This window comes from Salvia miltiorrhiza, chromosome 4, assembly GCF_028751815.1.
Source record: "Salvia miltiorrhiza cultivar Shanhuang (shh) chromosome 4, IMPLAD_Smil_shh, whole genome shotgun sequence".
Taxonomy (NCBI): Eukaryota; Viridiplantae; Streptophyta; class Magnoliopsida; order Lamiales; family Lamiaceae; genus Salvia; species Salvia miltiorrhiza.
In genome coordinates, this window is record NC_080390.1 from 34,265,280 (window position 1) to 34,278,280 (window position 13,001).

The 13,001-nt window shown below is 31.8% G+C and overlaps 1 protein-coding gene and 2 long non-coding RNA genes across 3 annotated transcripts; 2 read left to right on the forward strand and 1 right to left on the reverse strand.

Annotated features, from left to right (window-relative positions):
* The first annotated feature begins 66 nt into the window (after positions 1–66).
* Positions 67–886, forward strand: LOC131021288 (uncharacterized). Its single transcript, XR_009100914.1, has 2 exons — positions 67–193; positions 474–886. It is a non-coding gene; the product is annotated as an uncharacterized LOC131021288 (long non-coding RNA).
* On the reverse strand, positions 323–11,737 carry LOC131021283 (isochorismate synthase, chloroplastic-like). The gene is given in 18 exon segments (XM_057950408.1): positions 323–653; positions 782–1,123; positions 1,215–1,286; positions 1,383–1,463; positions 1,465–1,476; positions 1,663–1,760; positions 1,913–1,997; positions 2,221–2,331; positions 2,472–2,529; positions 2,652–2,770; positions 2,913–2,981; positions 3,114–3,188; positions 3,419–3,565; positions 3,639–3,755; positions 3,876–3,993; positions 4,461–4,696; positions 11,247–11,438; positions 11,575–11,737. Coding segments are annotated over 16 exon segments (1,698 nt in total). The 5' UTR covers positions 11,692–11,737; the 3' UTR covers positions 323–653; positions 782–1,123; positions 1,215–1,223.
* On the forward strand, positions 1,171–2,639 carry LOC131021287 (uncharacterized). Its single transcript, XR_009100913.1, has 3 exons — positions 1,171–1,308; positions 1,803–2,008; positions 2,507–2,639. It is a non-coding gene; the product is annotated as an uncharacterized LOC131021287 (long non-coding RNA).
* Positions 11,738–13,001: the final 1,264 nt, after the last annotated feature.

Here is a 13,001-nt window from a genome sequence, read left to right on the forward strand (position 1 = left end):
TTGGCTTTCTAATTCAATAGGTCAGGAATTATTAAAATGGAAAAGGAGCTGAATAACGAAACCACCATTTTGTGCATTTTTATTTGAATTCCGAAAATTGCATTTAAATCTGAAATTTGATTTCAGTAGAAGATAAACGAACTAGCACAGTAGTAAAAGTAGGCAAGCACTGTGTGCATGTGCTAATCTAGCGGTAGGTGATTGCCCAAGGCCTGAGGTCCTGAGTTCAAGTCCACTGTCGTGCGGTCTTAATTTTTTTTATTATTATTATTATTATTTGTGTAATTTATCAAAAAAAAAATAGGCAGACAGTGAAGGTGTATTTTTGTATAAACGCAAACATAAATTTATGTATATTGATATTGGGGAACTTCTCTTTTATGCTCGATTTACATGATCTTATTCTTATATATAAAAAGAGAGAAAGTGAAAAGGTACATGGTATATGCTTATTATTTTCCCCGGTATTTTAGGTTGGTGTATGCAGCGGAGAAGGCGTCGACGACGAACTGACCCAAGCACGAAGATGGCAGATAGAAGAAGAGGTGAAGATGCCAAGTAGTTTTGGCATTTATCAAACAATCTCAAGATCCTAACCACAGATTTGCAGAAGTCCCCTCATATTTATTATCACACCAAAATCGAGATTGACCCTTTTCATTGCAATCAGAGAAACAAAAAAGGTATGTCAGCAAAAAAATATATACACTATTACGATTTTTTGAGATTATTTCTCAACCAGTTTCAAGTAAAACACAGAAACAGGAAAAGCATTGCTTACTGTAATTTACAATGGTATTCTGTTACTGCTACATCATTTAGAGGAATTGGATGATATTTATGTACAATACATTCAATCTCAAGAAATCATGTCTGTCTGTCTCTCTCTCTCTCTCTTTCTCTCTCTCTCTCTCTATACGCTATATACAGTTTGATCAAATAATGGCTGATGGTCAACCAGCTATATACAGAAAAAAATGGAAGACATATATTTGACAACCTATTTACCATTAAAGGGACCAATATGGTCCTCCCTCATATCTTTTTTCTTTTGCTTTCTGTCACCAAAAATGTCGTGGAGAACGAAAAGCCATTCATTCAGAACCAAGGCGAACAGATGAAACTGATGACCCGAAAAGATATACGACTCAGGAGACTGAACGATAACCGCTCTAAGCTATAGGAGTGTGGATGAGTTGTTCAGAACGACTGACCTTTTTAAGTTAGAGTTCAACTTTCTCCCTCATCGACACAAGAGGTGCCTCGAGTTTCATCAATTTGGTGAACTACAGTATAGTAAACAACAAGGTAAATAAACACTCCTTCAAATAATTGCAAATGTGGCTAAGGAGGATACATCACATGCAGTCTGAGGTACAAACCTGTGAAGTCTTCAGCTCCAGTTCTTGCCATTCTAGGGAAGAATTGCTTCCTTCTACTATCCCGGTTCCAGCATAGAGTATGCGCACCAGAACCCTTATTAAAATTAACAAACTCGTCATTTAGTTACCTAGAATACTTTGAACTAACAAGATAGTTGTGCACCACTTTGGTGAAAACCCCGAAAAGAAACTAATCTTGACTATGATTTAGTCCTATTTGATGGCCATTTCAGATTATTGAAAGCACCTCATAGTCAAAAAGAGATGTCAGTTGGCTAACCTTTCCGACCAACGCCGACCTTATTCCCACAGCAAACTCACTCTCTGCACCACTAAACCACCCAACCGGGCCAGCATACATTCCTCGATCAAACATTTCTGCACAACATAGCAATTAATATCAACTTAAATTCTTACAAGGACACAATGGCAAATGAACGTCGAACACTCTGAAGGAAACGAAAAGGAAGACAGCAAAGGAAAGGAAGTAAAAAATTGCTAAACTACGGAATTAAATGGAATATGCTTACCAGTTTTTGATATAAACATCCGCGCCTCCTCCATAGGAAGCCCACAGACAGCAGGAGTTGGATGCAGGGAAGACAAAATCTTAAACTGAAAAGCAGGTAAACTATCTCATCAATGATTGAAATTAATCCCATGAACTTAAGAAGCATGCTATGAAATATTTTTAAACAAAATCTGTTAGATTTTGTTAAATATTTTTTCATGCACTTGTGACCTTATGTATTCATGGAGTAAGATTCATTATCTTTTGAATTTCTTGTCAAGGATGTAAGAATTGAAACACGAGGCAGAGAGATTTAGTATATTACACCTCATCATCTTCTTTCTGCAGTGTGCCAGTCAGTTTAGCATAAAGATGTTGTACGCGTGGAAGTTTACGTAGAACCTTGCTAGGCTTAACAACTGTGCTGGAACAAACATCCTGAAATACAAAATTGAGAAAGGCAAACAATGGTTTCACTCTGAAAAGAATGATCCGAAAATGCTTAATGAAATTGCTTTACTGCTGCACTGTAATGTATAATGCTAATAAATATCAGAAAAATATATAGCTTTACTTGCCTCTAGCTTTCTTCTTATACTTTCTCTTACTACAGAGAACTCATGGTGGTCTTTGGCACTGAAAATAAATTCAGAATGGGATAAACCATCAATTCTGGTGCCAGTGCAAGGTTAAGAAGCTCAAATCTTCAACTTAACATGAGAAGTTCTGATTAATCTGAGGCTAGAATGGAGAATGACCTGGAAAGTAAATCTTGTCCTATCTGTAAATCTAGAGACTCGGTTCCACCTCTAGCTCGTGTTCCAGCTAAAGCCTCACTGCAGATACTAAGCCGGTTTCGATAGAATAGTCGCTCCGGCTATTAACAAGTTTCATAAACAGAAACCATGGTAAGCTAGAATTTCATTTTACATTTTCCAGTCAAACTAACCACTAACATCGTCAGACAGGTCAGCCGAAACGAAATTGATTTATCAATAAATAAGGCTAGAATAACTCACAGTGTTTCCAATGAATGCTGGTGATTCAGGAGGCTGAAGACAGAACTGATAGGCATTGACCCCTTCTACCTATAAAGAATCAAGCATCATGGTAAATCACATCAGGCTTTATACATCTTCCTCACAAATCAATATCTAGAAGAAAAAAAAATGTGAATCTCCCCAACTATTAAAGAGAGAAGAAAAAAAAAAAAAAGAAACCTGTAAGCTTGTCAGCCACTCCAAAGGATCAATCTCTACTGTGGTCAGTACTCTGCTACTACGTGCAAGGACAACCTGTATTTTAGAGACCAAGTAGATGCATTCAGAGTTGAGTAGAACATAGAAATGGCTGTTGAAGAAAACGCCAAACAAAAGGAACAAGAACTCTTCATAAAATCAAATACTAGTATTATATTGAGGTATGATGCATCCATCCTTTCACTTGATATCTAGTTGATCTAGTAATCATAAATGGAATATTAAGGACTTCAGGAAAATCGGCTAGCATGTCACTAATGTGCAACCTTAACAAGCGATGAGTTTTTCCTAGTTATCATGTCCAGAGCTTGCTTAACAGCTGAATCCCATGAAGCTTTATTGGGAACATGAGCCTGGTGGAGCACAACAGGACGATGAGTGGTTCCATTTAATCTCTGGACAAGTGATGAGACCTGTAGCAAAAATTTAACAATAAGGACCAAGGTTCTGATGAACAAAAGGATGAAATCTAAGTCAGACCTGCACCTGCCACATGGTAGCCTCAAGTGCAGCAATAGCTTCTTCATAGGTCCGTGACAGGCGATTGTCCCATGCAATAGTTGCCGCGATCATTGAACTTCCTTCAAACTCATTAAACTCAACCTGCAATTAGTGTCCAACAGTATGTTATTTGTTCAAAAAAACAAAGGTCGCTTTTGGTATGCAAATGTGCATACTAGAAATTTCCTTGCAATTCAAAAAAAGATCAAGAAAGTTCTTCACCTGAGGGACCATAAAATAGAAAGAACCGAAACCCTCCCACTCAGGAGCTATATTAGACCTTGCATCAAATCGGATTGCGCCATAAGCACGAATGAGCGGACACTTTTTCGACAAGAACCTAGGTTGAGATAAAAGCACGATCAGGATCTGGAAGGCCTATGATATCATCGTAATGCAATGCAAAAAATGATTTCCACTTCTATATAAATATGCACATTACCAATTCCTAGAGTCCTAGACTAATGGAAGATTTTATCGCCACTCAAATATTTTGTTTGGAGCCGGCTTCTTCAAAATTACCTAAAGATTTCAAATCCCCAAATGCAGCCTACAGTTACTTACTTATTAACTGTCAAGCTCGCCAGTAACTTCGAATGAATAAGACTCGAGTACACAATAACTCACTAATCGAGATTAGCATTTGATCAATAAGATCATCAATTGTTAGCAATTACCAAAAATTTATTGATTTTCAGACAAAACACAGCTGCTACATCAAGCACTCCATAACAAAATCGGAATTTCATTAAATCGTCATTAACTTTTCAAACTCGGAGGAAACAGTTGGGAGATTTCTACAAATACCTTTTGATTGAATGCCAATCGTCCAAGGAGAAGGGGCGGAGATGGCGGAAGGAGACCGCAGACCCCAGGCCGGCGACACTGACCAGCTTCTGCTGAGAATCATTGCCGTTTCCGTCGCCGTGGTCAATGAGCGGAATGTCGCCGGAATCTCTGCCGGAAAAGTAACAGCGAGGAAGAAGAGTGTGGGTTTGGCAATGCAGCCATTCAAGAGCCTCTATCTGCTGCTGGATCGGCACCTTTGCATACCCATAATCATCATTTTCATTAATTCTTTCATGCTTTTTTTTTAAAGGATTAATTACATTTAAATTATTGAACTTTTAACAAATTTTCATTTTGTATGCGAACTTTAAAAATCTTTATTAAAATTATTTAATTATTATTTTTTTCTCATTTTTGCATATTTGCCTATTTTTCATTGTGGTGACATGACACAAATATACTCGTTTGACATGAATATGTTTGCGTGATATAAATATGATCGTGTGAAAAAAAAAAAAAAAATAGAACTGGCGTTTTAATGTATAATTGGATGAAAACAACATCATTTCAGGCCCAAAGTTTGATTGGAAAATGGACATATTTGTAAAATGAGAAGAAAATAAATAGATGAGTAATTTTAATAAAGATTTTAAAGTTTATGTGCGGTAATTTATATGCAATTAATCCTTTTTTAAATATAATACTAAACGTGTTCATTTTCACAAATATTTTATTATAATAAATCTTTTAGATTATTTTGAGAATATAACTTCTAATTTCTAAAAATAACCTAAAAGATTTTAATGAAATTCGACCATATAATAATGTTATATATATATATATATATATATGAAATTCCAGTATATCAAATTCATGACAATTTTATTTTCTATTATATTATACATAAAGATCATCTAACATTTTTTTTTCTTTTTCATACAAAAGTAATTAATAAAAATTGGAAATGAAGGCTAAAGAATAACCCAAAAAATCCTTGTCGCTAGACTAGGGCTTGGCCATAGATAATTACATAAAGTAGACAAATTTATCATATTTTCACTTTTTTTATTCTATATTTTATAAAGGAAAAAAAAATGTTATCATAACAATATTTCATAATAATATTTTCAAGAATCAGAGTAAAAAAAAAAAAGGAAAAATGAGCTCACATTAAAAAAAATATTATTATGTTCAAGAAAAATTATATATTGTACAAAATATGTGAAAAAATGATGAAAATATATATTTTCCATTATTTTCACCTGAATTTTCAATTAAGTCAAAAAAAATACATGAATTTATATTTTTGTTGTAATTTTAACCTAATTTTGACTTTTCACGAAGTTAAAGCTTAGTTGACAGTCGAAATTAAGTCAAATATATTATTTTTTGTCTTTTTAGGCCTTCGACCTTCTAAATAGTCCTCATCATCAAAAGTTAGACCAATATCAGGTGAACTTTCGACTGTCAACTAAGCTCTAATTTTGTCGAAAGTCAAACTCAAGTGAAAATTGCAACAAAAATATAAATTCTTGTATTTTTTATCTTAATTAAAAATTCAGGTGAAAATTACAACTTTTTCCAAAGTTCGTGTATTTTTTTGTCATAATCCCTTTTCAAATTAAGAGAAGTATCATGCAGCTAATTTTGAATATTAATATACTATTTCCTCCGTATACGAAACATCTTTCTAAAGAAGCGGACACTAGTTTTAAAAAAAATAAAATAAGTTGTGTATTTGGTGAGTAGATAAGAAGTCTCATAAATAAATAAAAAAATGATATAGTTATAAAGTTATTTTCAAAAATAGTGGGTCCATGTGTCTAAATATGTGAGAATCATAAAGATGATACTGTGATATTTAGTGGTTTTAAAAATAGATTAGGAATATATTTTGTGGAGAAACTATAAAAAAAAAAAGTAGAAAGATGTTTCGTGGACGAAGTGAGTATACTTCTAAGTATAATTTTTGGTTAAATTTTTTAGATTATTTTTGTAATAAAATTTTACCCTTTAATCGAACATGCCCAATTAATACACTTTGAACTCAAATTCAACAAACCGAAATTTGACTTATTTTTTTATTAAAAGAAATTTTATTAAAAAAGAAAACCAGAAAAACCATTGAAAGCACAACAAAGCAGATTAAGGGTCGAGCCTCGTTAAAACCTCATCAAGGAAAACTCGCAAGGGAAAAGCCTTGATGAGGAAAAAGAATATCCGTCTAAAAAAGAACGATTAGTAAGCTGAGTTGTTGAGAATATTTCATGAACTCCAGCCGAACCATCGCCCCTAAATATTTTCGATTTACTAACAACACAAACGACAAAAAATAACAAACCAAAACAAGTCGACAGAAGACAAGCCTCTAATTATGTAAAACAAACCGGAATTTGACTTATAATCTACCTATAGCCCAATATTTAGAAAAAGTCCATGTTGATCAAAGCAAAATGATGCTTTCAAGATTTATTCAATTCAAAACATAACTACTATCAATAAACGTACATCTAGTTGGGTTGCTAGGTGGGTCACATAAAGTTTATACGGCTATATGAACCACCTAAGATAAATAATTCAATTTCTTTTAAAATAAAATAGTCAACTTTATATATTTCCTCCGTCTCACTGTATCTGAGACTCTTTTCTTTTTTGGTAAAGATTTTACCCTTTAAACATATTTTCACTTTTTCACCTACAAACAAAATACACTTTTCTTAATTTCTGTGTCCAAAAAAAAGGTCTCACATACAGTGGGACGGAGGGAGTACAAATCATGATATCTTGTGCACGGAATCGAAAAGGATTTTTTGTTTTATAGTATATAGATGAAAATAGAATCAATAATATTTTCTTAAGAAACGTAGATGAGAATTGACAAATGACCTCTTTATTGGGAAAGTGCATCAATTTTGTTATTTAAACTAAGCCTACTAAGAAGGTTTACTCATATATTATAGGGGCAATAGACTATAAGTTAATTTTGTCTTTTTTTTAGGCAGTGATCTATCTATAAGCTGAGTTTATAGGACCTCTTACACTGTTTGATGGATTACCTAAAAAAAGGCTACAGTATTTGGTAAAGTATAAATAATTAATCTTTTAGTAATCAATATTGTAAAAGATCAGTCGAAGATGCTTAGTCTAAGTGACAAAATTGAGGCATCAAAAGACTCTCTCCTTCAAGAGATTTGTGGTTCAAGTTCCACGAAAAATGCGTGTGGGTTGTATTTTATTTGGTTTATTTACTTGTACTTGTTTGATCATTTATTTGTATAATGTGTAGCATGATTGTGATTTGATTAATTCATCGTTGTAATATACAATAATCCAATACATTTAACCTTATACATTAATTATTTTACTGATAAATCAATACACACAATGCAATCAAATATAGTATGTCTTCCAATATGTGTGGAAGGTTACTTACCAAAATGGGAACTCTATATTTTTGCATAATATATATACAGAGAAAGTATTTAGTGAGAAATGCCATCTTTCTTGAGAATGAGAATTGATATGAATAAATTACTTGTAATGCACGAATAATTATTCAAATTTGAGTTCGAAATTTAGCGGGAGCAAATTTTTCACCAATAACTGAATTACGATTATTCATACATTACAAAAGCAGCTTATTCAACCATATATTATGACTTATTCGTTATTCTCATTTCTCACAAACTATATGTGTGTGTGTGTGTGTGTGTGTGTATGGTTGGGTTTCGTGGAGAATTATATTTTTCAAGAAAATGAAAAATAACCAATAAATCAATAAATTCTACAAACAAACCAACATAACTCATGAACAAACGTATCTAGTAAATATGGTGAAAATCTCCCTCTTCCAGGATTCGAACCTAGACCAAAATGCTTGTTCATACGATACCTTGATTTATTCATAGAAATTATTGACTAGTTCGTTGTTTTCTCACGCATTCTCCATTCCCTAAATATCTAGCATTCTCCATGGAACCTCTCTCTCTCTCTCTCTCTCTCTCTCTCTATATATATATATATATATATATATATATATATATATATATATATGGAAGGGTTAGATAACAAAAAACTTAATTTTCAAAATTCAGACATTTACACAACGAATTCATATATGTTCTACATAGAATTCATACATTTTAACTGGTTCGTATTTTTTATTTTAAGAGTTGTTTTTACCCCAGCCCCTCCCTATATATATATATATATATATATAGTGCGGTTCTAGTGAGAACCACAATTTTTATGAGAACATAAGAACTATTAAAATTACTGCATCTGTTATACAAATTAATGCATCTGTTATTAAATTTACTGCATTCGAAAATAATTAAATTCTTGCTCTCTTCAGGATTCGAACCCAGGTTCTGCATTCATCCATCAAGATGATGCATCCATCATAGATCTTGATGATCGAATAGCTTAAAATGATTCTCCGTTCTTATTTTATTTACTGGTTCTTATTTGAACCTCTTCATATATATATATATATATATATATATATATATATAGAGAGAGAGAGAGAGAGAGAAGTTCCATTGAGAATGCTAAATGTATTGAGAATTGAGAATGCGAGTGAAAACATATGAATAAGTTAATAATTTTTACGAATATCTATTTTCGTTTGAGGTCGAATCCTGAAGGAGACGAGATTTTCACCATATTAATTGGATACGGTTATTCGTGGGTTAATTGATTTATTAATAAAATATTTATTCGTTATTTTCATTTCTCACAAAAAATATAAATCTCGATGGAACCACACTCTATAATCTCTCTATATATATACACACACATACATATATAAACATATTTGATATACTTCTAATATTATGGCAATAACACATGTTTGGTATTCATGTTTGGAAATGAATTAATTAATTAAAGTAAGGTAAATAATAGGAGTTGTTATTGTATCATTAAAATTGATTTTCTCAAGGACGATGCGAAATTATTTTTGAAAGAGAAATAGTAAAAAAAAAAAAAAAAAAGAGAGAGAGAGAGAGAGAGAGAGAGAATCTTTGTTTTATCCTAGATCCTCTTAATTGATAATTTAAGACACTAAATGCATAAATAACTTTAGATTATTTAAATTTTATAAGGCCTACCAAACATATACGTACAATACTGAAGGAGCAATACATGCAAACCAGGGGCGGAGCCAGGGGGGCTAGAGCCCCCCCCCCCAAATTTTGAATTTTTTTTTTTTTTTATTTATTATATGTCTAAAAATGTTGTTATTATTGTTATTATATTTGTATTTTAGTAAAAAAAATGTCTAAAATGTATTGAATGCCCCAAAAAAAATTTAGTAAATGTTGAACTATATTATCTATGAAAATGTTATTATTATTATTATTATATTTGTATTTTAGTAAAAAATGCCTAAATGTATTGAATGCCCCCAAAAAACATTTTAGTAAATGTTTTGAACTATATTATCTATGAAAATGTTGTTGTTATTATTATTATTATTATTATTATTATTATTATTATTATTATTATATTTGTATTTTAGTAAAAAATGTCTAAAATGTATTGAATGCCCCCAAAAAAAATTTTAGTAAATGTTTTGAACTATATTATCTATGAAAATGTTGTTATTATTATTATTATATTTGTATTTTAGTAAAAAAATGTCTAAAATGTATTGAATGCCCCAAAAAAAAATTTTAGTAAATGTTTTGAACTATATTATCTATGAAAATGTTGTTATTATTATTATTATTATATTTGTATTTTAGTAAAAAAATGTCTAAAATGTATTGAATGCCCCCAAAAAAAATTTTAGTAAATGTTTTGAACTATATTATCTATGAAAATGTTGTTATTATTATTATTATTATATTTGTAATTTAGTAAAAAATGTCTAAAATGTATTGAATGCCCCCAAAAAAAATTTTAGTAAATGTTTTGAACTATATTATCTATGAAAATGTTGTTATTATTATTATTATATTTGTAATTTAGTAAAAAATGTCTAAAATGTATTGAATGCCCCAAAAAAAAAAAAAACGGGGGCTACCGCCCCCGAACCCCCGTAACAGTTCAGCCCCCCCCCCCCAAAAAAAATCCTGGCTCCGCCACTGATGCAAACAAAGAGATTTCAACCGGATATTCATTCAAATAAATTCAAGTTCTTGAAAAGAGACAACATTCATTTCAATTAAATTTCAAACATCCTAGCTAGCTAGCTAGACAACTAGCATATTATATGAACTTTAATTCTTTTAAAGTAACTAAAAAATGTAGTTAGAAATTACCTAGAAGGTAGTTATTCAGTCGGTATAAATACCTTAATTTGTACTTAAAATTATTTCCTCCAAAACAATAAAAAAAAAACTCAAAATAAAGTCATTAATTTGACGTATATACGTATACATGTACCTTTGCATGGCTCAAAGTTTACATTCTTCTCTGTTGAGTTTATGATCGTCTTCCACTTAAATTGCCACTCAACAATTAAGAAAAAAATACATTTGACCAAATTAATATCATACTGCAGTTTTTCTTTTATCTTTATTTCAAAATTTGATTGACCCTTTTCTTCACATCTTTGTTGAACATGCAAATTCTAAAATCTCAATCCCAAATGTGATCGCAAATGTAGGATAAGGATCAAGATTGATAGAATCAACTATCCTCTCACAACCAACCACGTGGCAAATACCCACAAATTTTTATAATTCTTCACTCATTTTTGCATGCCCCCTAGTCATGGTAACACCAAAATCCAATCCCACAATTTGAAAAAGAATTAAAAAAAAAAAAATGAATTTTAGGATTATATATTTGACTTACCTCAATCCGAATAATCCCGGAATCCGACGTCGGAGAGCAGGTCTTGAGGTCGTAAACGACGGAGTTGAGGCGGTCGGCGGCCACGGCCAGAGTGGGCACGGCGGCGAGCGTCCGGGTCTCGACGACGCCGAGAGGGGCTCGAGGATCGCCGCCGCAGCCATTCATGGACAAGGAGCTGAGTTCTTGATATTTCTATCAGAAAAAAAATGAGATGTGTAGCCATATTATGTGGTCAGCACTAGATGGCCGCTTTAATGGCTTGTACCTTTCTATTTGTAAAGTTGAAAAGAAGACAAATTAGGAGAAAAAAAAAAAGTCACGTTCTTACATGATTGGGGAGATGGACTGATTGTCTTGCAATTGCAGTTGGGGATGAGAAAGAAAATTTCATGGGCTCAATGTCCATGAAACGGCCAATGCATTGTCTAGTTGTACCAACAGCCATGTTTTTTTAGTGTGTGTGATTTATGAGTTTGGAAAGAGTATATATGGAGGCAAATAGGCATGGGAAGATGCATACTCTATTTATACACATGAATTATGACTTAGACTGACATGACTCAAGGCTGCTCACATTCAGGTTTAAAAAAATTATTAAGTCTTAATACAAAATGAGGTGTCTAGCTAGGGATTTAGTTAGCTACCTCATTATTTTAATTTCACAGCTAGGTGAAATATTTTTAATTTTTAAGAAAACTTTGGGCCGGCTAGTAAGGAACTTTCTCAATCCAAGTATTGGAGGAGAGTAAACAATCATAAAAATTCGTAAGAGACCTTTAGGGGTTAAAATTTATAAATAGGTAGTACTCCATATCATATATATATATATATATATATATATATATTTGTAAATCAATTATGTTGTGTTCAGTGATATAATAGGAAATCTCGACATGCGATTTCAAACAAGACTCTCATTTTATTAGTGAATCTTAACAAAATTTTCATACTAAAAATCGATTTTGTTTCTTATCCAATGAATACTTACAGTATGCATATATTTGTCTGTAAGAATTGTACGTAGGAAAACAACAGAGAGATGGACAAAATTATGAGAATTAGAATAAATATAATTTATTTTGAAATGACAAAAATATATTTATATATGTACACATACATTAGTATTTGCGGTTATTAATTAGTTATTACATAAATATAGCAATGAAATGTAATTTTTGCATAACCCCGTCTAATTAATATTCTAATTAAATCCATAAATATATGTTCTCTATAACTATAACTAATACACTCACCCGTGCGACGCACGATAATCATAAAAACTAATTGACATCTTTCGTAAAATATAAATACTAAACATAACTATAAGTAACTGAAGTTAACAACAAATTCAAAAAAACAAGTGAATAATATTACTCCCTTCGTTCCATAAAATTATGCATAGTATAGGACGATACGAGTTTTAAGATATCCTCTAAAGTATAATGTGAGTGGGGAAAAGGTCTCACATTGATTGTGATGTTTAGTGGGATAATTATTACTCCCTTTCGTCTCCCAAAATTATGCATACCTTTCTTTTTTGGTACATCCCCAAAATTATGCATACACTATTTTTGGACACTACCCAACATATAATTTCTTACAATTTTACCCTTTTAACTTACACTATTTACTCATAATCTACTTAACAATACCCTCAATGTGAGACTCTTTCTCCACTATCATTACTATAAACAACTTTTTATTAAAACCTGTGTCGGAGTCAACCATGTATAATTTTGGAGGGCGGAGACTATA